Raw genomic sequence first — 26129 nt, 5'->3', positions numbered from 1 at the left:
CTAGCACTTGGCACAGGGCCTTGCACATGGTTGGCATTCACTAAATGTATATATGAGTGAGTAAATTATGAAGGTCCTTGTATGCCAAGGCGATTGGAAGCTTCATACACATCAGTGAAATCTTTTCATTACTTGGCTTTTGCTACAGGCACTTTGCATGTTTGTCATCCAAGTACATGTGTCCTGGTGTGCCAGCAGTGATGAGCACCTTACTGGCTAACATCAATGCCTACTATGCCCATACAACTGCCTCCACCAATGTCTCTGCATCTGGTCGCTTTGCAGCCTCCAACTTTGGGGTGAGTGTGACATAAAAACATATCTATCCATTTGTTATCAGTTAATAAAATTTGATTTTTTATAATTGATACTGTAGAATTGGTTGATAAGTCTAAAATTTAAATAGATGCCACTTAGATGAACTTATTTCCTTGTGGGTCTGTAGACTATACAATAGACTATCCTTATTTCATTATGGTTATGTAGATTTCCAATAGACTCTCCTCAGACATGGATAAAAGAGAAGAATAGCACCATTATGGTTTAGGGGTGCCACCTGCGCTCAGGTAGAACCTCTCCAGGCCAAGAACTTGGTCGAGTCACCATGTTCCTCAGTCCTGCATGTCCACAAATGGACCTTTTAAAATATTATTCAGTCTCTCTCTGACAGATTCATACCACTTAAGTTCATATGAGACTGCTGTCTAAGAGAGGATACTAGTGTATACCTGAGCCTATCCCTTTTTTAGTGTCCGGATCCATTTTCCTATCCAGGGCATGCCCTTTCCTGGTTTTAAGGTATTTGAGAAGTTAAGTCTTTACTCATAATGTCACCTGGCATAACTTCAGTATAAACTAGATGAAATATCATTGACCCACCACAGATCACTTCTTGAGGGACAGAATTACTGGTACCTTCAAATCCACTGGGTCTCTGAGCCTTGGTTATGGTACTAACCATTTTTTCTTATTAATAGTGTTTCTGTAGATGAATTAGCACAGGGCCTTGCACATATGCATTCATTGAATGTATATTTGAATGAGTAAATTATGAAGATTCTTGTAATTGGCATACAAGGTGATTGAGCCAGTTAAATACCTGTTGTATTCTGTCTCATCCCATTATATATTGACTAAATCAGTAGCTAATGATATTTAATCTAATAAATATAGGAGTTCTAAGAATGCTATGACTATATAGACTATAGGCATATGATTCCACTTTTAATTATACCTTTTCTATAAAAATCAACTATTAAAATAGTAGTATATGTTATTCCTTTACCATTTTAAATAGTATAAACTCAGGGAAATGATGTGGAACATGGTTTAAAGAGAAACTCTCTCAGGATTGCTTGATCACCTTCCAAATGCATTGCTGTTTCTCCCTCACATCATTACTGCTAGGCTGTGGATGCTTAACTGCTATGAGCTACCCCAAGATAAGTCAGACTCAGGAACAGGTTGGAGAATGTGTTTGGAATTTCCTTGTATTTGACTAAGATGAGTTAAAGTTTCAAAGGGATGGAGATGCACTCACTGGCTATATTGGGTTGACTCTTGTATAGAAAGAGCTGATTTTCCTCCCAGGGACTTCCATTCCCCTTGTCAGTGTGAGAAAGTTCCCCAGTTTGAGACAAAGCTGCTGCTAAGAGATGGAATAGGGACCACCAATTTTATTTCTTCCTAACATGTTGTTATTCTCCTCATAGGAAGGGATAGGATAGGCTGTGTCGCCAACCCATTGTCTCCTCCTTATCCAGAGATGGTTTTCTGTTTCTATTATAGTCTAGGGGGCTCAGAAACATATTATTTCTCTCTTCCCTGTTATTTGTTTCCTATCCTCAGAAAGAGAGATTTGTGAAATTACTGGACCAGCTGCACAACTCACTGAGAATTGACCTCTCTACATACAGGGTGAGTGAAGACATGGCTGTGGGGTGGGATAACAGATAATATCAGCTTAATCTAGAGAGACTGTAGGCCAATCTTGGCTATAAATATTGAAGGCAAGGAAAATTGGTCTGTGTCATCATACCCATGTGTATGGTCAATGCCACGAACACCTGTGGTTCTGCAAACTCCAAGGACCACGCAGTGCATAAATAGCAGCAGATGTGGCTGCTTTTTATAGACAGTTGGATTTTCAACCCCACTCACATCACTCTACCAAATTCTCTGATGACATTCTCAATAGGGAGTCTCCTGAGAATAATCTCTTCCAGAAATGCCCTTTAAAAATTAGATAGTTACTTTCCCTTCTTACATCATACTCTCCTCACTTTCTAAAGTTGGTGTGAAAATCAGCTAAGGGGAGAGAGAGTAGCTTGGCTTTGTCAAGTAATTTGTAGCAGAGGTCACATCTATTCCTAGAATGAAAGGGGAGAATGCATGTAGTAGGAGGGTGGATACCTGGGATGGTGAAGGACAGGGAAATGGGCAGTTTTTCAATTCTTCCTAAGTTAGATCTTCTCAGAATGGCTTCATTACTTGCTTTAAAGTGTTGTGAATTTCCAGGACAGGCAATATACCCACATTAAAAAGTAAGTATAAAAATAACCTCAGAGTAAAAAAGAAGTGAAGTTTTAATTATCTGCACTTCTAGTGCCCTCCATTTGCACGAATAATGGAGAGTTGACTGTATATCTTATATTTGGCATATAAGTAGCCATTCAAAGGTTTAGAAAAGTGATCTTTAAAATGGAGAGTGGCTCAACATCTCCCTTCAGCTGTCCCTGGCAGCTTCTTCCTAAAACTCGTTCTGAAAGGAATGAAGTGATGCATGGTGGAAAGGTCCTAAGGATCTTACTCTGAAAGCAGTTCTGCCCAGAGCTCTGCCATCTGCTGGCTCCAGGACAGAGGAGTAGCTGAGGGTCCACCGTACGGAAAGTACACATCTTGGATCTCAGTCTGGTCTGTCGTGTGGCTCTACTTATATTACAGGATATACAGTTAGATTGTAACTTTTGAAGAACTCACTGTTTGGGTGTAAGAATCTTCACCCAAGAAAAGTGAGTGTGTGTGTGTGTGTGTGTGTGTGTTCAGTTGTGTAAATGCTCACACATTGCATGGGAAGTAAGATTGGGGGTAGGAAGCGTTACTTTCCGGGCTGGGGATTATTAATCCTTGCTTTTCGCAAGGGCCTGTCTGTGTTAGTGGAAAAGAGAGGGAGACCTGTAGTATTATAGCTTTTTTATCTATCTCAACTAGGGAAAGTCCTGCTGGGTAGCAGTCAGGGAAGCTTTTGATTTCATTGCTTCTGTCAGGAAAGGCTTTCATATTCCTCTATTCTTTTCTTACATTTGTTTGATTTTCATAACAGAATAATTTCCCTGCTGGGAGCCCTGAGCGGCTTCAGGACTTAAAGTCCACAGTGGATTTGCTGACCAGCATTACTTTCTTCAGAATGAAGGTAAGAGATGAACATGGTTGGGGACTTGGCCATGGGGATATGGAGAATAAGAAACATTGGGCATTCTGAGGCTATAGGAATCATCACCTCGAAGCCCGCATTTTTTCCATACAACTCTTCTTTGGATTACTTCGGAGAGGACCATGGGTCAACAAGGGTGGACCTGGCAGTTCTTGCCATCAGCTGTCTTGGCAGTTTCAACCCAGGGCAAGGTCCAGAAACCCATAGAGGGATGAAGTTGTTTGGGGCAAGTTCTAGGAGGAGATCCCACCCAGGTGAATAGGATCCCGGGCCTATATTTCTTTTATTAATTGGCAGGTGCAAGAACTGCAGAGCCCTCCAAGAGCTAGCCAGGTGGTAAAGGACTGTGTGAAAGCCTGTTTGAACTCCACATATGAGTATATCTTCAACAACTGCCATGACTTGTACAGTCACCAGTATCAGCTGGTAAGAGGTTTGGAATCAGGTGGGACTAGCTGTCCATGGCTCTTGGAGTCTCAGCTTTCCCTTACTGTAGTCATGGTAGAAGGGAACTCAGGACAAAATCCTTGATGTTCTTGAGGGTGAATGAGTTTTGTAGAGTGTGGACCATCTAAACCATGTTGAGACATTTGTGGATGGACAGGAACCATTGGACCAAATGTGACATAACTGAGTTGAACAGAAGTGACAACAGTAAATTTTAGTTTGTTGCTAAAGAAAGTGACCAAAATTTGAGCAGTTTTAGGGGATGAGTAGGTGAATTCTCAGTCCATCAACAGTCTTTTTTATCCCCCAAGATTAATTTTCTTCTGAATCATGTGGATTCCTCTATGTTCCAGGCTACCTTCCTCTGAGATCTATAGCTGTCTATGTGAGATACTGGCTCATAGAAGTTTAACTTTCCCCTCTGACCACTTCTCTCTGCCCTGCATGGTCTTCTGAGATACGTTCATCAGCTGACTATTAAGGCTGACTCTGCCCTTCTGTGCAGTTGAGCTTCTTCACCTGTATTATGCTGGCATCCTAACTTAGTGCATAGTGACGTAATACATTTTTCTAGATCTTTTTAATGGTATCTTCCCCACCTCCCCATTTCAAAGCCAGGACTTCCTTCTGGGTGTAATTACTCACAGTTCCTCTCTTAGGAAACCACATGTTTGCTGAATAGATTCCCTTTAGTCCAACAAATACGTATGGAATGTTCTGGGCTGGGTCTGAGGAATCATAGTGCTCCTTCAGTTAGTTTACAGTCCCGTGAGCATATGTATACCTCCAATAAAAGCAGTCTATTAGGACCTCGAAAGAGGGATAAAACTGAAGGGATTCCAAGCAGGAAGAAATCACTCTTGATTAGATACTGGGAAAAGCTACATAAAACAAGGGGCATTTGGGATAGACCTTGAAAGGCATTAGGATTTGGACAGCAACTCATGGGAGAACATGAATATACCCTATTTGCAATGCTTTCTAGGAGCACCTTAGTAAGACTAAAATTTTGTTCACACTGCTTCCTCACATTCCCAAATGTACTTTTTGTGCCAGCCCTCTCTTTAAGGCTTCCTCCTTTTAAGGTTTGTAAAACCTTCTGTTGGTTCTGACAGTCCCTGAGAGGTTTTCCTGGGGCCTTTGTTTAGCTTGCCATGCTCTGGGCTCCTCTGATATTCATCTGTGGATTTTCTCTGGTTGGGGAAGACACTGTTCTCAGCTTTGATCTTTTGTCTCTATTTGGTCTCTATTTTCTACCATGAGATGAACCCAGACTTTGAAAATGGGTTTATAAACTATTCAGGGACTATCTATAGCTTTTGAATTGCCGTTTTTTACTTTCACTCTCATTTTCTCATTATTCATTATTTACACTGAAGTAAACCCTTGGTATCTTTTTTGATTTCCCTCTACCGACCTTTAGTCATTGATTGATTCATTCATCCATACATTCCTTTAACAAACTGAGCACTAGGGATGTAGTTAATTAAGATAACATCTCTGCCTTTAGGGAGCTCATTGTTTGGTGGAGGTGGGGGACAATTACTACATTTTATTTTATTTTATTATTCCTATATTTTATTGTACTCGTAGTTGTCTCTTACATCTATACCAGTGGTTCACAGAGGGTTCTATGGGAGCTCAGAAGAGAGGCATCTAACCAGACCAGGGGTATCAGGGAAGACTTCTCAGGAAAGGAAAAGCTCAACTTGAATTTTGAGGAATGAGTAGGAATTAGCTACTGAAGGGCTGAGGAGGAGGGGGATACCATATAGAGGAAATAGAATGTCTAGAGGCACAGAATTGTGAATGAACATATTAATTTTGAGAAGCATAAGCAATTTAATTAGACTAGTTACAGGGTCAGGCTTTGGAATTCAGCTCTCTGGGGTCAAGTAAGTTTTGGTTCTGCTGTTTATAACTACATGACCTTGGGCAAGTTATATAACCTCACTGTTCTTCAGTCTCCTCACCTGTAAAATGAGGGTGGTGAGAATTTCTATCCAATGGAGTTGTTTTGAGGATTAAATGAGATAGTGCATATAAAGTTCTTAGCAGAGTGCCTGGCACATACTAAGCACTAAGTAAGTAGTGGTAGTGGTGTGGTGATGGCTGCAACAAAAGAGAAAAGGTGAAATATGAGGTTGAGAGAGGGGTCATGGTCTGAGGGATTTTTGTGTCAAGCTATGGAGTTGGAACTTTACTGAGGGCCATTGAAGGGCAGAGCAGTAACACTGAGATTTTCCTTGGAGAAAGATCACGGACCACTGTGTTGAAGAGGGATCTTTGAAGATCGAAGGACAGTTAGGAGATCCTTGAATGATGAGAGGCTGAGCTAGGGTAGTGGCAGAAAATGTTGAAGAAAGAGATGTATTTCAGTGATATTAAGGAGATACAATCCCATTCTATGGATTCCGTCCTGGTTTCTAGTGACTTCCTGGTAATACAGTCTTATTAAGGACTGTGGAGACCTTGTGATGACATATGGCATCCACATAAAAGCCCCCATCTTTCTGGGTGTTTTTGTCCCAGTAGGAGATAAATATCCCTTCCAGCCTCTCTGTGGTGAACCCTATTTGTCCTGTCTTGGGTGTGAATATAGAGTCGCTTCTTCTTTTCCAAATGTACCATTGTATTCCTCTAACTCCTTGCAACCAAGGCCTTTTCTTTTTTTTCTCCCTCAACTTTATTGAGATACAAGTGACATATAACCTTGTGTAAGTTAAGGTGTAGAATGTGATGATTTGATACACATATATATTGTGAAATTTTAGCACAATAAGGTTAGTTAATACAACCTTTACATAATTACCATTTTGTTCTTGTTATGGCGAGAACATTAAACCTCTACTTTCATAGCATCTTTCAAATATACAATACAGTATTGTTAACTATAGTTACTATTCTATATCTTAGATCCCCCATAACTATTCATCTTATAACTGAAAGCTTGTACCCTTTGATCAGTATTTCCCCATTTCCCCCACTCCTTAGCTCCTAGCAACCACCATTCTACTCTCTGTTTCTATGAGTTTGATGTTTTTAGATTCCACATATAAATGAGATCATACAGTATTTCTCTTTCTCTTTCTTTTTTAACTTAACATAATGCCCTCAAGGTCCATGCATGTTTTTGTGAATGACAGAATTTCCTTCTTTTTTATTAGGTTCGTATACCACATTTCCTTTATTCTTTCATCTGGTGATGGACACTTAGGTTGTGCATAATGCTGCAGTAAACATGAGGGTGCAGATATCTCTTCAAGATAGTGATTTCTTTTCTTTTGAATATACACCTAAAAGTGGGGTTGCTGGATCATACGGTAGTTCTATTTTTAATTTTTTGAGGCACCTCTAAGCTTCTTTCCATAGTGGCTGCACCAGTGTACGTTCCCACTAACAATGCATCAGGGTTTCTTTTTGTCCACATCCTGGCCAGCATTTGTGATCTCTTTTTGATAGTATTCATTCTAGCAGGTGTGAGGTGACATCTCATTGTGGTTTGATTTGCATTGTGGTTTGATGATTAATGATGTTGAGCACCTCTTCATGTGGTCATTGGACATCTGTATATCTTCTTTGGAGAAATGTCTATTCAAGTCCTCTGCCCATTTTTTAATCAGATTTTTTTTTTTTTTTTTTTGCTATTGAGTTGTATTGGTTCCTTATATATATTTTTATATTAACCCCTTAATCAGATAAATGATTTGCACATGTTTTCTCCTATTCCATAGGTTGTCTCAATTTGTTGATTTTTTTTTTCTTTTTTTTTGCTGTACCAAAACTTTTTAGTTTGATGTAGTCCCACTTATTGACTTTTGCTTTTTTTATTTGTGCTTTTGGTGTCATATCCAAAAAAAAAAATCATTGCCAAGACCAATGTCAAGGAGCTTTTTCATATGTTTTCTTTTAGGAGTTTTACAGAATCAGGTCTTAACGTTTAAGACTTTAATCCATTGGAGTTAATTTTTGTGAGTGGTATAAGATAGGAACCTAATTTCATTCTTTTGCATGTGATGAATATCCAGTTTTCCCAACACCATTTATTAAGGAGACTGTCCTTTCCCCACTGGGTATTCTTGGCTCCCCGAGGCCTTTTCTTATCCAGCTGGCAAATAGCTTACTAGATGCAGCTGTCCTTTATTCTAGGGGTTAAGGGAAGTCCTAACCCACTGAAAGTTAGGTCAGCCTGCATGCTAGGTCTGTTCAGTAGCTCCTGCAGAACTTGGAGTAGCTTCTCAGAGCTGATATGTGGATGTATGTAGGTATGTATGTGTGTGTGTATATGTGTGTGGGGGTGTGGATTCCGAGGATGGCTGCAGTGGAACTAGACTTATTTAGTGAGACTTGAGGGATACGTACTTTGGCCAAGGAGTTACAATACTCATAGCTCCTGAGGAAGGAGAATGGGCATCTTTATGTCTCTGTGACTGACCAAGCTTATCAGATCAGTGCCCTGGAGCTGGGGAGAGAAGTTCTCAGGGACAAATTCCTTGTGTTTAAGGACCTCCCAACAATCACCTTTCTGACACAACAGGGGCAGTCTTTTGGAAGACAGACTCTAGGAGTGGAAGGGTACCTGATTCTAGAGGAAGGGGCATAGGGAGTGAGAAAAGAAGACTATTGGAGATACTCTCCACATTCTACTCTGACTCTCACTGTCTATCATTGTCTCCTCTGGAACAAGAAGCAGGAGCTGCCTCCAGAGGAGCAAGGACCCAGCATTCGGAACCTGGATTTCTGGCCCAAACTCATCACACTCATTGTGTCGATCATAGAGGAAGATAAGAATTCCTACACACTTGTTCTGAACCAGTGAGTATCACTGCACTTGGCCCTGTCTGGTTGGTGATTGGTTTTTCCATCTGTCTAACAGCCTCTTTCTTTCCTATCTCTGTGTGTTTGCAGTGCCACCTCTTCCTCCTGTCCATCCGTTTGTCCCTCTGTCCCTTGTATCTGTCTGGGTAACTATTTCTGGAGACAAGTGTGGAAACATAATGGGGGGCTCTGCTCAGACTGAGACAGCCTCCCTGGAGTGAGAGGCCTCTGGGAATGGCTGCCATAGGAGTCCCGGGGGATCCAGAGACCATGCATGTATGTGTCTGTCCACTGTGAATAAAATGAGCCACCTTATGGCCCACGTCCTTACCCTTTCTCCTCCATCTTATTTAGCTTGGGCCTGTCTTCTAGCTTCAACCCTTCCCCTTTGGGCCTTACTTCCCTGCCTTTTGGGCATTCTCTCCCCGGGCCCATCTTGCCTGAAGAGATTCTCTGCCCCGACTTGTCCTACCTCTGGCCCCCGAGACCTTTTTCTCCAGAGTGTGCCTACCCATTTCCTTGGCTTCTCTTTTCAGTCTGACCTCCAAGAACTAGGTACATTAGCTTTGGAATCAGTCAAATGACTCTTGCTTTGTTTTCTAACTGTGGCTTTTTTTATCATCCAGGTTTCCTCAGGAGTTGAATGTGGGAAAAGTCAGTGCAGAAGTGATGTGGCAACTCTTTGCCCAAGACATGAAATATGCACTGGAGGGTAAGGGTGTACCCAAGGTGGTGGGCTGCAGGCTCCTAGTCCAAGCACCTTGTTTATTGTCTCTTTCCTCTCCCAGACAACTGCAGGGTCAGGGTGAATGGTACAGTAAGGAACTGGAGGAATTCTAGGCACAGTGGGTTTGATAGGCCTCAGGAGGTCTTGGGTGGACAAAGCTTCAGCCAAAGTAATAATGGAAATGGCTGTGTGGGTATAGGTTTCTCCTTCCAGCTTTAGAGCAAGTACATGTTTAAGACTTTCTCAGCCCAGAGATCAACTCCTTCCATGCTGGGTATTCGCAAGTGGCCCACTCCCTGGAGAATGGCCTCATGAAACTTATCTATACAGTGTTAAGGAATCATAGACCCTTAAATACATAAATAAGATCATTGTCTCATGCTCTGAGGACTGCCTGGCCTGGCTTTCCTTGAAAGCTATTCTGGATTTGTGTGATAAAATAAGAGAGAGACTTCTTCCCTCACTTCTGTAGAGCATGGTCACAGAAATATTATTATTCATCTTGTTCATTCAGCTTATTCGTCTATTCATTTTCCACTTTGGTCCACAAAGATATTCCTACTTATATCAGACTTTTCCATTTGTACCCATCTGTGCTCAATTATTTAGCTGCCACTGCCTTTTCCTGTCTGTTTATATATGTTAGTCTATCTCCTCTGTCTGAAAGTGGATCTAGAATGAGGGGGAGCAGTCTGAGACAAGGACAAAGCAGAGTCTGGATCTGTTATTTGGGTAGAGTGGCAGGGGAAATGGATAACCCTCAGACTTAAGCTTTTTTAGTTTTATGATCAGTTGTTTGTTTTTTTAATTGAGGTATAATAAACATACAACATTAGTTTCAGCTGTATAACATAATGATTTGGTATTTGTATATATTATGTGAAATGATCACCACAATAAGTCTAGTTAATATTCATCACCATACATAGTTAAAAAAATTTTTTCTTGTGATGAGAACTTTTAAGATTTACTCTCTTAGCAACTTTCGAATATGCAATGAAGTATTATTAACTATAGTCACCATAATGCACATGACATCCCCAGGACTTAATTGTTTTATAACTGGAAGTTTGTACCTTTGACTCCATTCACCCATTTTGCTACCCTCATGCCTCGCCTCTGGCAACTACCAATCTCTTCTCTGTAGGATTACTTAGTTTTGAGGTTGAAAGAAACTTGAAGATCTTTGTTAAGTTCGAGACAGCACAGACTATACACACACATTCCATAATTCTACACCAGAGCAGTGGCTGCCTCCTGTCCACAATGGGTCAAGCCTGGGGCTCAGCTTGTCAGGCCAGTGAGGAAGTCACTTGTCCCTTTCCTCTAGGTAGCACTTGGAGAGTCTGATGTGGAGTATGGTACCAGTTCTTGACAGTGCATTTTTGGGGAAAAATAGATATATACCTGTGAAAAGAGAATCGGTTCCACAAGAGAGAATGTGAGGTGGGGCAGAGGTTTCAAACAGAGGTATCTCAGGAGCTAAGTGTGGAGGGGAAACCGGGAAGCCTTATACCTGGTACCAGCTAAGTCAGCTCTGCTTTTATCATTTTTATATGGGGTTCTAGGTGAGATTTCTTTTGAAAGGGGAGTTCTGCTAATGTTTAAAATAAACACAGAAGGGTTGAAAACTGCTTTAAGAGAAAGAACTAATGTTGACCTAGTTTCAGATCTCAATTTCACCACTTACTCAGCAATGTCTTCTTAGATTGAGCTTTTAATTTTTGTGAGCTCTCATTTTCTCATCTGTAAAATGGGAGTGATGATAGCATCTGTTTCATTGAGCTGTTGAAGTAACTGAGATGTAGGTGACATACTTAGTGTACTGCCTGGCATTTACTCAGAACTTAATAAATCTTAGTTATTAAGGACAATAAAAAGCCATTATAGGCTTATGAGCAGAGATGCAATGTGAACAAAGTAGTATTTTTGCAAGATTTTACCTCTGGAAAATGGGGCAGCTGGAACAGGAAGAGACCAGAAGCAGGGAATGCAGATAATGTTGTAATAATTTAGGGTCGAGGGGATGGGGCTGGGATTAGAACAGAGAAATGAAGAGGAAAGAATGGGCTTTGATAGACAGTGGAAAGAAGTTGTCCAGGACTTAGTGATTGTCAGATGTAGAGGGCAGAAGATGGAGGGTCTGGATACTTGGATGACAAAAGAGTAGTTTTGACCTTGACTGTGAAAATGCTGTCAGTCACCCAATATTTTTAAAGTCAACTTTATTGAGGTATAATTTACATACAATAAAGTAAAAACACTTTAAGAGTACAATTCGATAAGTTTTGACAAACACACTTGTGTAACTACTATCCCAATTAAAATATAGAGCAGAAAATTTCTTCATGTTCCTTTGCAGCAAATCCCTACCCCATTCGCTAAATGTTTTTTGAGTATTTTCTTTGTGCCAGGCACAGTGCTAGTTATTGGAGCCCCAATGAAATGAATAAGGTATAGCCCTAGCCCTTGACAAGCTCACAGACTAGTCTAGACAACAGACATGAATTGGCCATTACAATTCAAAGATATCAGTGCCACAAAAGGAATAAGCATAGGGTGCTGAGAGAGAGCTGTGTAACCCAGACCTGGGAAAGTTTCCTGTCCAAACCGAAACCTGAAGGATGATAGGACTTAGCCAGTGAGGAAGGAGGCTGGTAGTGACAGGAAAGGAAGACAAAACATTTTAGGCAGAGAGTAAAGTATGTTCAGAGACCTGGGATCTACAGTAAGCTGACATGCTCTCCGGAACTGGGATCAGTAGTTGAGAGTGGCTAGCACTTTTGAGTGTAGGGGAAAAGATAAGTGAGAAATGAGGATAGAGAAGTAGGACAGCCAGATCATAAAGGTTATAAGCCATGTTTAGGCTCTTAGACTCTATCCTGAGGCAGTTGGAATCCAATGAAATACGTTAAACAAGAGATTGACACGATCGATTTATAATGTAGAGGTCTCGCTACAGTTTAGAGAATTGATTAGAGGAGGAATGACAAGTTTAGAGACTATTGTAGTAATCTAAGTTAGAGATGGTGGTAACTAGACTTGTTAGATTAATAGTGTGACTAGAATGAAATGGATAGATTCCAGAGACATTTTGGAGGCAAAATCAATAGGGATTGGTGATATAACTGGATGTTAATAAAGAAGAAAACAGAAGAATTGGGGATGATTCTCAGAATTGAGCAAGAGGGTAAGATTAGTATGTATACTCTGTTCAGCTTCAGCTGGAGAGGTTAAGATCGTGAAAGATGAGGACCTGAGTTAAACCTGGGCAAAGTGAGATGTTCCATCAGAGCCTTATAGAGACATAACCAGAACCAAAGAGATTTGGGAGGATGATCAGCAAGATAGGTAATTGAAATCATTAGGTTGAAAGAATTCTTCAAGGATAAAAGACAACAGAGGAGGAATTCGGAAGTCAGGGGCACGATTGTCCCTTCTGACAGGTTATCCACACCCCCACTGCCGTCTCTCAAGCATCTTTGCTGGAGCATGACTCCATGGATTTGTTAGAATAGTATAAAGTGTGACCATGGTTTCAGCAATCATCCTATTAGTTTTCGTACCACAGAAGTTAATGTAGAAATTGGGGTTTGGGACCAGAAATATTGGATTGACAGAGAAAGTAAGAATTATATATAAATACGGTAACTTGAGAGTTTCTAGAAGAAAGCAGTTAGGGATCTCTGGGATAATGGAGGAGAGTACTGCTTCCACTTCCAGTGGGTTGCTGAACAGGAAGGAGAGCAGACCCTCCTGGTGGCACCTTTTTATGTTTATAGACTCTTAGACTGATTAAGAACAGCAGGGTATGGGGTGGAGGTGAAGGAACAAGCCCCGAGAGGGTCTCTCTGATGTCCTGGATTTTTTTTCACTCTCTTTATTGCTCATTGGTGTCTCTGCTCTGTCACAAGCATCCACTGTCATTCGTATACGAAAAGTCCTCTTTCTGGGTGGTAAGAACTTTTGGTTGTTGTCGCTTTACCTCTAGTTTTGTACCTTTTCTTCTCTTGCTCACTGCTTCATAGAAGAGACTGCAAATGCATCTTCAGGTTGAGATGGTGCTGTCTGCAGTGCCAGGAGATGAAATTCTTAGGACCCAGAGCCCTTTGACGCTGAATCCCAGGCTCCCATTTTCTCCTTGAGTGTCTGCTGCACTAATCCAGAAGGGCCAGCTGCCCCACACTGGATGTTCTGCCTTGACCTGGAGAAGCATCACCCATAGCAACTTGCAGTTACGCCCCCAAGGACACTGGCCTTCTTTTCTCTGATGCTCAGTACTCTCCCGCATTTGCTTGCTTTTACCATTGTGTTATCTGTAAACATAAACAATTAGCTTTTATTATTTGAATTAATGCTTCTTCTATAAAGGGGGTAGACGAAAACCTGTAGTTGTAGACAGTGCTCCAGGCTCTCTGGGCAAACTGTGACCTTTGTCCTAGATTTTCTAGGAGACCATGGAGTTTCAGCTGAATGACCTTTCAAGTCCATAAGGAGCATCCCATTTTCTGCAGCATGATGGTCCTTCCGTGTGGCTGTTTCCATGGTTTCCAGACTGACTATTCTTATTTGTATACTTCTTTGAGAGTTCAGTTTTCAGTGCCTCAGCTCCGCTCTGGGGTCCTTCAGTTTACTTCAAGATTCTTTTATACCATGGCTGCTCAACTGCAGTGTCTGTCAGCTTGGATCCACTTTGGTTTTCCCTATCACTCATGTCATGTACAACTAGCCATCTCTGCATTTAAGCCTGCATTTAAGCTACTAGAGTTAGAAAAGCCCTGGAAAACCATCACCCATCCCTAGTCCTGGGCGGGCTACCCACTTAATCAGCATTAGCTCCCACATCCTTTTCTCCTTTTCTTCACCAGAGGCCGGTATCTCACTTGACACTTCGAAAAGCAGAGCAGGAAGACTGTAGGCCTTATCTGGGAGTCTGGCTTAGTGTCTAAAGGAAGATTTAGGCCAGGCTCTTGGAGAGCAGAATGCGCACTGGTAGGGTGAGATGGCTGTGAGGAGTTGGTTGGGAGTTGTTACCCTTTTTATAAGACATCTGATAGAGCTGCCTGACTGGATCTGCTGCCTTGGGAAAACTCAAGAACCATGGCCTCTACTGCCAGAACCTGATCGAGCTTCCTTCCCTCCCACTAGAGCATGAGAAAGACCGACTATGTAAGAGTGCTGACTACATGAACCTGCACTTCAAGGTGAAGTGGCTCCACAATGAATATGTGCGGGATCTGCCTGCCCTGCAGGGGCAGGTACCTGAGTACCCAGCGTGAGTCATCAAGTGGGCACTACAGAGGGAAGGGAAGAGGGCCCCTCTGACTTAGGGGGTGGGCAAGGCCAGTATCCTCAATTCAGTTTAGCAAACCAGTCTCAAGACTGCCTATTTTGGGCACTGCTGTTGAAAGAGAAGAGTGTCAAGCCATGCCCTACCTTCCAGAAGACCCTAGTCTGGGGAAGCTGCCAGGCACATGGCATATGCCAACCACTAGCTTCAATCCCTACTTCTCCTGCCTGGCTGCAGGTGGTTTGAGCAATTTGTCCTACAATGGCTGGATGAGAATGAAGATGTGTCCCTGGAATTCCTGCGTGGGGCCCTGGAACGAGATAAGAAGGATGGGGTAAGTTGGGGGCTTGGGCTGCCCAGGGGTGAGGCCAGGTCCCAGCAATTAGCTGTCAGCAAACGTTCCTGGGCTTTAGCCAAGTAGGCTGTCCTTACCCTGTTGAGTCCAGAAGGAGCCACCACCAAGCCACCCCTGCTAGGCAAAGCCCTTTGAACTCTGCAAACTTGGAAAAAGGTAGTGGCTGAAGATGATGACTCTATGTATGACCTTCCTTAGTTCCAGCAGACGTCAGAGCACGCACTCTTTTCCTGCTCTGTGGTGGACGTCTTCACACAGCTCAACCAGAGCTTTGAGATCATCCGGAAGCTGGAATGCCCAGACCCCAACATCCTTGCCCACTACATGAGGAGATTTGCGAAGGTGACCGTGACCCTCCCTATACCTTCCCTTTATAAACCACCACCACACTCACAGCCTAGTCACAGGCCTGAGCTCAAACTCTCTCTGTGGTGGCCTTCAGGTGAAACCTGGCATTACCCCATTCTCCTTTGTATCTAGGGTGGACAGGTGGGTTTGTTTCAGTACTGTTCTAGGGTTGAGAGGGAGCTTTGTTGCTTACTGTGAGATTCTCCTTCACTTTCATTCTAAGATGAGCGATATGACCTCTCAGGCAAGATTTTTGTGGGAAGAGCTAAGGGTTCCCTCTCCTTTCCTCTTCTGTTTTCTCAGACCATCGGGAAGGTGCTGATGCAGTATGCAGACATTTTATCAAAGAACTTCCCTGCTTATTGCACAAAGGAGAAAATGGTGAGGGTCAGACCCTGGGACTTTAGAGAAGGGAGTGGAAAACACTTGGATCCTTGCTTTTGAAGCCATCCTCAGAGCTGGCAGTTGGGATGATGCTCCTGACTTCTGATTCCCAGCCGGGCTTCGCTTGAGATTGTGCCACAAAATAAGTTGATTAAAAATTCCTCTGAGCCTCCATTTGGTACTTTATCCTCTACTAAGCTAGACTTCTACTTAGTCTTTTTTTTTTTTTTAATTTAAAAAAAAATTGAGATATTCAGAGAGTTATAAAAGATAAATACCATGAACACCTGGGGCCTGCCACCCAGCTTAAAAACAAAAACGTTTACTTCTAGCCTTCATTCATGGAGAATTATCTGACTCGGTGTCAGATCTCAGTGATTAGGGAGAGATGCATGTAATAGTGTTATATATTCCCTGTGGCTTTTGGAGTAGTGTGAGAGCAGGAGGGACCCTCGGCTAATGGGTCCTATGCTGAAAGGAGCCAAGATGCAGCAGCTCCATTTCTCTCCAAAGCCCTGCATCTTGATGAACAACATGCAGCAACTGAGGGTCCAGCTGGAGAAGATGTTTGAAGCCATGGGAGGGAAGGAGGTAAGTCTGAGGGTTTGGGGTTCCTGCACTTTTTCTCTTTGTTCCTGAGCTGCCTGGCCACAGAACTCCATCCTCTCCTGCTTGGGCATGGCCAGGAGTTTAGCTTGGGGTCTGGGCTGGCGTGGGCTGAGACATTTGAGTAGGCATTGGGGTAAAAGCCCTAGGAGGGAGGAGTGGGTGCACAGGAGGAGAGAAAAAGGTAAGAGAAACACTTACCTCCTGTGGATACAGTTGGACCCTGAAGCTGCAGACAGTCTAAAGGAGCTGCAGGTGAAACTGAATACAGTGCTGGATGAGCTCAGCATGGTGTTTGGAAACAGGTTAGTGACCCCGAAACACACCAGCCCTCAGAGCCAGATGTGGTCTGTAGCCAATCCCAAAGCCCCATCTGTCTGCAGATGTTTGGATCTTCTCTCTCTTCCTGCTGGCTGCCCCTGCTGGAGCTGCATCATGAGCTAGCTGGAGTGGGGTTGAATAGCTGGTGCTGCTCCAGGGACAGTGCGTGTTTGGGGAGGGGAGGGCTGCACTACGGGCACATGTATAGTTTCCAGGTGCGGATTGATGAGTGTGTTCGACAAATGGCCGACATCCTGGGCCAGGTGCGGGGCACAGGGAATGCATCCCCCAACGCCAGAGCCTCAGTGGCTCAGGATGCAGATAGTGTACTCCGACCTCTCATGGACTTCCTGGATGGCAAGTGAGTACAGCATTCCATTCTGTCCTGTGGAGACAAGCAATGCTGAGGCAATTAAACAGAGGAGCCTCTTGGGGAGGGGGCCTCTCAAACACTCCAGCCTTACTTGTTGCCTGGGCCCGCAGCCTCACACTCTTCGCCACTGTGTGTGAGAAGACGGTCCTGAAGCGTGTACTGAAGGAGCTCTGGCGAGTGGTAATGAACACAATGGAAAGGATGATTGTTCTGCCCCCGCTCACTGACCAGACGGTAAGGACACGTCCCTTCCACTTTTTCCTGCTGTCTCCCTGACCTCGTTCCATGCTTCCAGATCAAGTTTGGAGTCCTCTGCTTTCGACTGATTTTCTTCTTTGCCCAGGGCACCCAGCTGATCTTCACTGCTGCCAAGGAACTGAGCCATCTTTCCAAACTCAAGGTATTCTGGATGCATGGGGTCCTTCTGAGACCAGGGATAAGGGGCGCCTGGGAGGGGCCTTTGAGGATTGGAAACTGAAGAGGAGAGAAGGGAATGGAACCCATAGCTGTGGGTCGGCAGGTAGGGACAAGACTTTCATGACAGCTGTGAGCTGTCCTGATGCCGTTGCTTTCTCTGTGGTTCCAGGACCACATGGTGCGAGAGGAGACACGGAACCTTACTCCAAAGCAGTGTGCCGTCCTTGACCTCGCCCTGGACACCATTAAGGTGGCGACCTCCCCCACCTTCAGACCATCTTACCACTACACCCTCTTGGCCCTGGCATTCCACTCTGCCAGAATAAATGTCCCTAGGGCTCTTGTCACCCCACCTCCAGAAGAGAGTAATTTTTATGTCTGTTTCTTTATCTGCTATGTCCATATTCCTGCTTGGAAGCAACCAAAAGGGTACCTCCTGTGTGGTCTCAGGTGACCTAACCATGGACCTAGAATACTTAGTTCTGGGTTCTGAATTGAAAACATTCAGTTCTCTTAGTTCCTCATTGCCATTTCTGAATATATTCTACTGGAAATTAATCTTCCAATCCTAATACCCCAGATCTGGCTTAAGTTTCCCTCTTTCACCTACGGATAAAGTCATTTGGGTTTTTCAAAGGATTTTTTTTGTCTACTACCCATTTATTCATTCAACCAGGCATCATGCATCAGGCACTACATGCACTATGAAGGATATAGAGAGACTTAAATATGGTTCTAGCCTCAAGATGTTTATATTCTGGTAAGGTGGTATGAGGCAGGTACATAGGAAGTGTGATCTAGGGCACTCGGGAGAGGTATGTCATAAAGTTCTCTAAGGGATCAGAGGGGTAAAAGAGCACTTCTGGCTACTCTCTGCCTGAAATGCTTCTATCCCATATCTTTGCCTGTCCAGATAGATCCATCCTTCAAACACCACATCCAGGAACGTGGCCATCCCCTACCGCTCCTGCCAGATACCCAAATAATACTCTTCACCTGAGAGACTGTGACTGGCTCAGTGTGGTATTCCTGATCTTGTTGTTTATTGAATGACTTACTGTCTTCATCACCCTCTTTTGGCATCTTCCTTGAGCCTCTGCTCAGTTGTCATTTCTCTTGAGGACAGTATTGGGGAGCTGCCTTTGTTTAAGGAGATGAGGCAGTAGCAGGTACTCTTTTGTCTTTCAGCAATACTTTCATGCAGGAGGCAATGGGCTGAAGAAAACCTTCCTGGAGAAGAGCCCAGATCTGCAGTCCCTACGCTACGCTCTCTCTCTGTACACGCAGACCACAGACACCCTCATCAAGACCTTTGTACGCTCACAGACTGCCCAGGGTAAGGCCCAAGGGCTTTGGACCTCCACCTCCCCTCCCTGATACATCTTTGCCCCTAGGGAGTCAGTGTTCTCTAGCCCTGAGGGGGTATCCAGGGACTTCTTTAGAGAGCCCTTCAAACTTAGACCCCAGGATTTATCAAGAGACCCCAATACTTTCCCCCGCCCCATACCAGACAGGAAGATCACAGGGACCTGGTAAATGTGCCTGAGATTTCTTTTCCCAGACGTTGCCTGGCCAGTGCATGTTTATTGAGCTCAAAGAGTGAACCCTGTTTGGTAGGAAAAATCCATGAGGAAGCCTTGAGAACGAATGGTTGAGACATTCTCATGACTCATAGCTTTGGGAGCCTTCGTTGGAAGTTGTCCTGGGGAGAGAAAGCAAAAGACTTTTCAGATTCTCCAGCGTGGACAGGAAGACTAAGAGAGGCAAACTGTGGGAACGGTTGAAGGGAGGGTGCAGACCACATGCATAGCTGAGTTCTAGCCTCATGGGTGATGCTATTGCACAGGAGACCTAGGTGGATGGCTGGTTTTTTCCCAGTGACTTTCAGTCCTCAGAACCCCTCCCTGCCTCCAGTAAGGCCTTTCCATAACAAAACACTATCCATAACAAAATATATCTGCATAGACAGGGCTTAGACTGACCCTGGAACAGGGCCCTCCCAGGCACTATTGTTATTGCTTGTTCCAGGGAACCCTGGGCATGCTGCCTGGTGGAGGTGGGAATGGGAAGGCCTCAGTGAGCTGTGGATCTGGAGCATAGACCTCACCTGGAGGGGAAGAGGGACCTAAGCAGTTTAACGAGTTGATGGAAGGTGAAAAGATACATGGGGCCTGCAAGTACTGCTCCATTTTCCATATCTGCACTTATTTCAAGTCCAGGGTGGGAAGAAGAGAGGGCAAAAGAAGTTAAGAGCCTTTCTCAAGGTGACAGAATTTTTACAGAGCTGAGTACATGTTAAGGCCTGTAACATCAGGAAGAAAATGAGTTAATCCAGAAAGGCTGTTTAGAAACATTGAACTTTAAGTTAAATATACAGATAAGGAGAGGCTGGAATGAACAGGTATGAGGTAAGAGGAATGGGGATGACAAGGAGGATCAGAGTTTATGTGTGTACATTTTCTACCTATTGTTTATCATTTAAAGGCCTAGGAAATTAAAGCCTACAACCTTTCTCTTTCCTGTCCCACTGGTCTCAGATTTTTTCTCTGTATATTCTACTTCTGTCTATGATTTGGTCAATCTTCAGCCCACGAAGTCTAATTTGGAGCATTCAGGCACTGACCTCAGCTTTTTGACTTCTCTTTCCACCCTGCCCCATTTCTGTGTTCCCTCAGAATATGTGTAGAGCTGCTCTGAATGGCTGTTAACTCCTTAGATCACTAACTGATTCTTCTTTCTCTGTTCTCCTGCTGCTACTACCTCTTGACTTTCCTGTTCTCATTCAGTGCATGATGGGAAAGGTATTAGGTTTACTGCTAATGAAGACATTCGGCCAGAAAAGGGTACGTCATATACCATACAGATGTGCATCTAACATGGGCTTACACTGTCACTTGTGAACTAGAATGAGCTGCTTAAGTTGGGGTTGGGAATCCAGGTGTCAAAGTTCAGAAGCTCTATTCTAAGTCTCATAGATGGGCATCATTTTCATACAGTCTGTGATGGGGTTCACAATAGTTCTTAGAATTCCCCCTCCCTTCCACCTTAGGACAAAAAAAGTTTATGTGGGGTACAGGGTACTGGCGTTTTCTCAAAATAGAGTGAGGCCTCTGCCGAGGGGAGCCTGCAAATTGGTCAGACGTTGGGATTGGGGGGCTGTTTGTGGAGAGGTCCAGGTTTGAGTAGGACAGTCTTTCTGAGCAGGGCATCCTCCCAAGCAGGGGCCTCTGGGAATTCAGGGATAGGTGGAAAGGTGCTGCTTTTGGCTAGAAGGGACCCACATTTTTCCCTTAAGACACTATGAGGTGAGCATAGTTCCCAGACAAAGACACAGGGTGGCAGCACTGTCCTTCTCCAACATCTTTCAATGAAAAATTCTTCAGCTTAGGAGATAGGAGAGGTTTGGGAACCTGAGAGATTCCTGCTAAATTCTTGGAAGAATTTCTTTTGCTTCTCCCATTGCTTACTTCCCCATGGCTATCGTGGGTGACTGCTTCTAGCTTTAAGGTGTAGGGTGGTGGCCTCCTAACTCCTGGAACAATTAGGCCTAAATCTTAGAGTTCTCCAATCAGGGATCATCTGTCCATCTGTTTCTCAGGATCCGGTGTGGATGATCCTGTGGGAGAAGTCTCTATTCAAGTGGACTTATTTACACATCCTGGAACTGGGGAGCACAAGGTCACAGTGAAAGGTGAGTAGCATGGAATTATAGATCTCAGACCTTTTCTTGCCTGATGGCCTTATCAGTCAAAAGCGGGGGCTGCTTATCTCAGCTCTCCAGCTTAGCCCTCCTCCATGGGGAATGCCACCTGGGGCTCAAGAACTGGAAACCCTTGGTGGGGTCCCTCACAAGTTTCCCTTGTTTGGGCAGTGGTGGCTGCCAATGACCTCAAGTGGCAGACAGCGGGTATGTTCCGACCCTTCGTGGAAGTGACCATGGTTGGCCCACACCAAAGTGATAAGAAGAGGAAATTTACAACCAAGTCAAAAAGCAACAACTGGGCCCCCAAGTACAATGAGACATTTCACTTGTAAGTTATGGGGCGAGGGACCTGCAGAACTCAGATGGGGTTAATCTGTTGGGGTAAAACTTGAGATGGGAGAGGAGGGATGGGCTGGATGGCCGCTGGGGTGAATTCAGTCAAAGAACCCCTCATTTCTGGCCTCCTACTTTCCACCTACCCCCACAGCCTCCTGGGAAATGAAGAGGGGCCAGAAGCCTATGAGTTGCAAATATGTGTGAAGGATTACTGCTTTGCCCGGGAGGATCGCGTTCTGGGGCTGGCCGTGATGCCTCTGAGGGATGTGGCAGCCAAGGGCAGTTGTGCCTGCTGGTGCCCCTTGGGCCGGAAGATCCACATGGATGAGACGGGCATGACCATTCTCCGGATTCTGTCTCAGAGGAGCAATGACGAAGTGGCTCGAGAGTTTGTGAAGCTCAAATCGGAGTCTCGTTCCATGGAGGAGGGGAGCTGAGCGCCTAAGCTCCGGTGCCAACCAGATGGCACCAGTTCCACAAGTCAGGGCCAGTGGGAGTTACTAAGTAGCCAGCTTAGGATCCTCATAGTCAAGAGGTTGACTCCTTCAGTTAAGGAATTTTAAAGAAAAATTTGGGGTGGTAAGAATTTGGCTTCTCACAGAAAGGGTCATGAATCCCTTAACAGCAGATCTGTGGTGCTAGGAGCTAGCTGTGGGGGTTACAGCATAAGGAGATTTTCTATCAAGAAATAAGGACAGACGTTTCTAATAGTGTCAGCCATTCTTGGTAGTCATCCCTCCACCCTACATCCCATGTCAACTCCTCTCCATTCCAATTGGACCCATATGTACCAATCATTAGAAGGACAAATTTAGATGACCAGGAGCTTGTGCCTGGTTAGCTAAGTAGTCAGTTGAGCCTTTAGATATCACTGAGCCCTGTAGTCTGGATTGGGCAGGAGCACACAGAATAGAATTCAGCCTGTCCCTTGAGCAGAATCCACTGGTTTTGTATGGCTCCGGTGAGAACAAGGCTTTGAAACTGAACAAGATACCTTCTACAAATGGGCTGTGCTAATTCCTTTATGCAGATAATATCTGTCATGAGCAGAAGCAGGTTCACATGGTGCTTCGGAGCCTTGAGCAGAATATTCTTTGGAATCCAAGCACCAGGGGCTACCTTCCCAGAATCCCCCTACCTCACTCCTGCAGGAAAGGGAGTGATGCTTCAGGATATTAGAGGCTGTTCTTAGGTGTATGCACCTGAGGGCTAGTTGAAGGATCCAGGAGAGAGAGCTGTATTTTCTTCTTGAGTGGCCCAGAACAAAGCCAAAAATTTTAGAAATCAGTCTAGAAAGAATCCTCAAGTCCTCCTCATCTATGGCCACTGCCTTCTGGCTGTCCTCCCTTTGTAGAAAGAATCTAGTCTTTGACCTTACTCCCCTTCATCTAAGTTAGCTGCTCTTCCCCTCATGGATGTTCAGCCCTACAGAAGGAGCTTGGACTATGATCCTTCTGTACAGGCCGGATGCAGGGGGCCCTCGACATTCCCTGGGAGATCAGAGATAAACTCTTTCAGGTGGTCATATGGACTTGGGCCTTTGCTCAGAAATGTGACATATTCCTTTAACATCCTTGGTAGCAGCCTCCTGGACTTCCTTCCTGGACTTCCTTTGGACTCTGTGTTGTCCACAGCTGTATTGGCCATTACACGAAACAGGAAACTAAGCATTTTTGCTGTTGTTAATTATTATATGTGCCATTGTTACAGGAGATTATTAGCTAGTCTTTAATAAATTATCTTATAGCAGCCTTTGGGGTTGTGTAATTCTGCTAAAGTGTGGAAAGCTGTAGAAATGAATATCCTATATAATGGTAGATTTTGGACCAGTGGCTTTTTGATGCTCTTCCCACCCCTCCAGCTCCTAAACATACCACCCCCCCCCAACCTCTCCCCCTGCAAGTGGTAGAGCCCAAAGCAGCTCTGGATAAGCACAAAACAGTAAAGCAGCCAATGTTCTAGTATCTTGGCCTTGACCTGAGACCACCAATCCATTAACAGTCGTGGGACTCAAAGGTATCAGCTTCTTGTGAAAGGTCCAGAAGAGTAGGAGATGACATGTGCCATTGAAAATCAGTCCATGCTATGTCTTTCCCTTTCTAGAATCACAAGTGTTTTCTTCTAGGACAGACACGGCCACGGCCTGGGCTGTGAGGACAAAGCCAGGGCCTTCTGGGAAGAAATGTGCCTGCAGAAGTTAATAGAGGGCCAAGGCTGCCATGTACAGGACAGAGATGTAGGCTTAGTGCACAGTGACCTTTCATTCTGGAAAAGTCAAGGAAGAAGAGCTGGAGTCGAAATAAATCCTTACAGTTCAGTTGCTTGGTCATTTTTAAACTTCCTCCTTTCCCAAACCAGTTTCCTTCTATCATTTTTGCCTCCAACTTCTTGGATGCATTGTCTTGCCTCAGTTCCCAATACCACAAGTGGAGTAGTGGCCTGTAGTTCTTTTTGTCTGGATTATTGTGATAATCACCTGCTTCCATTCTACCCCTGCCCTCTTCACACACATTGGTAAATCTTTTAATACTTTTCAGTGGTTACCTATCATAGTCTCAGGCTAAAACTCCAAGACCTTTCAAGACAAATGCAGGTACCTCCCACCATCCTATAAGCTATTCTAAAGTACTTCCTTTGCAGTACCCCCGCCAACACACTGCATTTTCCTATCCCTCTGTGCCTTGCACTTTCTGTTCCCCTACTTGAATATTCACAGCCTTTTCTACTGCCTTCTAGGCTCTGACGTCTTGGCTGCCTTTAGGACCCAACCAAATCTGGACCCCTCCCCACAGCACTCTATATTGTTATAATTTACTTGTCTGCATGCCGTCATCACCCTAGATCTATCCAAAGCCATGGTCTGAGTATTTCATCTCTCTACCTCATTGACCGGCAGAGAGAGCGCGCTCAGGTACATCAAATCCAGGCAACTGCTGCAGGAATCCTAATAAACCAGGTGTAAAGGGGGCGTGGCTGGAGGCGGGCTTGTGGGGGGCGTGGTTTGGAGGCGGGGCTCTGGGCTGGAACCTGGGCTCCGCAGCGCCTGCGCAGAAAGGTGCGTTAAGATGGAGGTCGCGGGAGTCGACGGCTGCGCAGCGATGGTGAGCGAGAGGCCCTCGAAGGTGGCGCCGGAGGAGAGGTTACCGCTTTCTCCCTCGTAACATTGAAGAGAGACACTCTCCCCATACTACCTGACCTTCATACACCTCTGTGTACTTTACAGTAGCTGTCCATCTTCATAGTTGTAAATTGTTTTTCCAGTACTCTCCGAGGTTATCTTTTCCTCCCCGTACTCAAGTATATGGGTTTTCTAGATACTCTAGAGAAGATATATCTGCCCAGATACCTAACAGGGGATCTTTATTTCACAAATAACTCCAGTTATCTCATAAAGCAGATACTCCTAGGTCCCTAGCTAAGGCATATTCCTATGCAGGGAGTTTTGTCCACTTTTCCAGCACTATCCAGATTCTCTGAGAAGCCACAAATTTTATGCCATATTTGACTTGAAAGTGGGACATTTGCCATCATTCCTGTCTCATGGGGCAGGAGACCTACTCCACAAAGAAAAGTCAAACTCTGGCTGACTACTGCTCGGGCTTTGCAACAAGCTTGCAGATTTGAATTAATGGCTAACTTTTTAAAACCAGAGTTCATATTTTAAAAACGCAGATTTCCAACTTTTTGAAAAATTGGAAGATCTGTTAACTCTAAGCTCACATTCTCACAAGTTGCAGGTGGTTAGAACTGAGAAGCAAGTGGTAAATTGTTTTATTGTAGTTCATTATAGACTTTACTCCTTGTTTTCTTATACGTATTGAGCTTTACATTATTTGCCTGGTATTTACCTGGTAGGCATTAGACTTTGTGATCTCTGATGTAGGCCTTTGGGTACTTTCTGCACCAATATGTTGAGCCCTTAATGAAAACTGGAATACAAAGAAGTTGGATATCTGTTTAGGTTGTCTTTTGTTTTCTATAATGCTCTGCTTAGGGTCAGAGATCATGTAGCTAAAACCTGGGTAAAATCTGTACTAAAGTGGTTTTTTTTTTTTTCTTTAATCGAATTCAATCAAAATTTATGTAGATAGCTCCCTGGTGCATTTGATCTTGAAGAGATCCAGTGTGTCAACTCCTCTTTGGTGGGTTCAGGCCAAGGACTAAGCATTGTTTCTCTTTGAACACCTGGTTGTAAAAGGGCCAGGCTCTGGTTAGCCCAGGAAGTGATGTCTCAAAAGTGCTGTCTCTTTCATGCCAGAACACACAGATGTTGACCTTCTTCCATGAGGGAAATAACAGGTCTCATAGTGTCAAGAGTTGGAGATATTCAGCAGGTCGTATCTAATCAGAAGTAGAACAGAAGGACCATTCATAGTAGATTTTTAAAGAAGCAAAAATCACTTCTTTCAGCATAAATGTATGACCCAGCTATTCATTGTGAATATTTGGGTTAGCTACCTGAATGAACCTACCACACCTAGAGGTAGAAAGGCAAAGTTGAGGAAGCAACATGGAATAGTGGAGATGGTATAATACCATGAAGACTGGTCTCAGCTCTGCTTCATACTAAT

The 26129-nt window shown here is 44.1% G+C and overlaps 2 protein-coding genes across 2 annotated transcripts in view; both read left to right on the top strand.

The window, feature by feature from the left end:
• The window catches only part of LOC120612884 (uncharacterized), a 175075-nt gene extending 151765 nt beyond the window's left edge, over positions 1-23310 (top strand). The window contains 20 exon segments of the mRNA XM_039875502.1: positions 149-299; positions 1849-1917; positions 3323-3412; positions 3731-3859; positions 8568-8695; positions 9325-9410; positions 14574-14700; positions 14953-15049; positions 15269-15412; positions 15722-15799; positions 16316-16393; positions 16625-16713; positions 16938-17090; positions 17213-17336; positions 17446-17502; positions 17689-17769; positions 18708-18855; positions 21118-21210; positions 21391-21550; positions 21710-23310. Of these exon segments, the coding sequence (XP_039731436.1) occupies positions 149-299; positions 1849-1917; positions 3323-3412; positions 3731-3859; positions 8568-8695; positions 9325-9410; positions 14574-14700; positions 14953-15049; positions 15269-15412; positions 15722-15799; positions 16316-16393; positions 16625-16713; positions 16938-17090; positions 17213-17336; positions 17446-17502; positions 17689-17769; positions 18708-18855; positions 21118-21210; positions 21391-21550; positions 21710-21995 (2368 nt within the window). The 3' untranslated portion in view covers positions 21996-23310.
• Positions 23311-24644: 1334 nt separating this feature from the next.
• LOC120612874 (phospholipid-transporting ATPase FetA-like) overlaps positions 24645-26129 on the top strand; it is a 93592-nt gene continuing 92107 nt past the window's right edge. Inside the window, exon 1 of the mRNA XM_039875470.1 lies at positions 24645-24659. The gene's annotated coding sequence lies outside the window, so the exon portion shown is untranslated. The remainder of the gene's footprint in view (positions 24660-26129) is intronic.

This window comes from Pteropus medius, unplaced genomic scaffold, assembly GCF_902729225.1.
Source record: "Pteropus medius unplaced genomic scaffold, Ma_sr-lr_union100, whole genome shotgun sequence".
In the NCBI taxonomy this organism is placed as follows: Eukaryota; Metazoa; Chordata; class Mammalia; order Chiroptera; family Pteropodidae; genus Pteropus; species Pteropus medius.
Note: the sequence above shows the minus strand (reverse complement) of the source record. Positions and strands in the feature narration are given on the sequence as shown.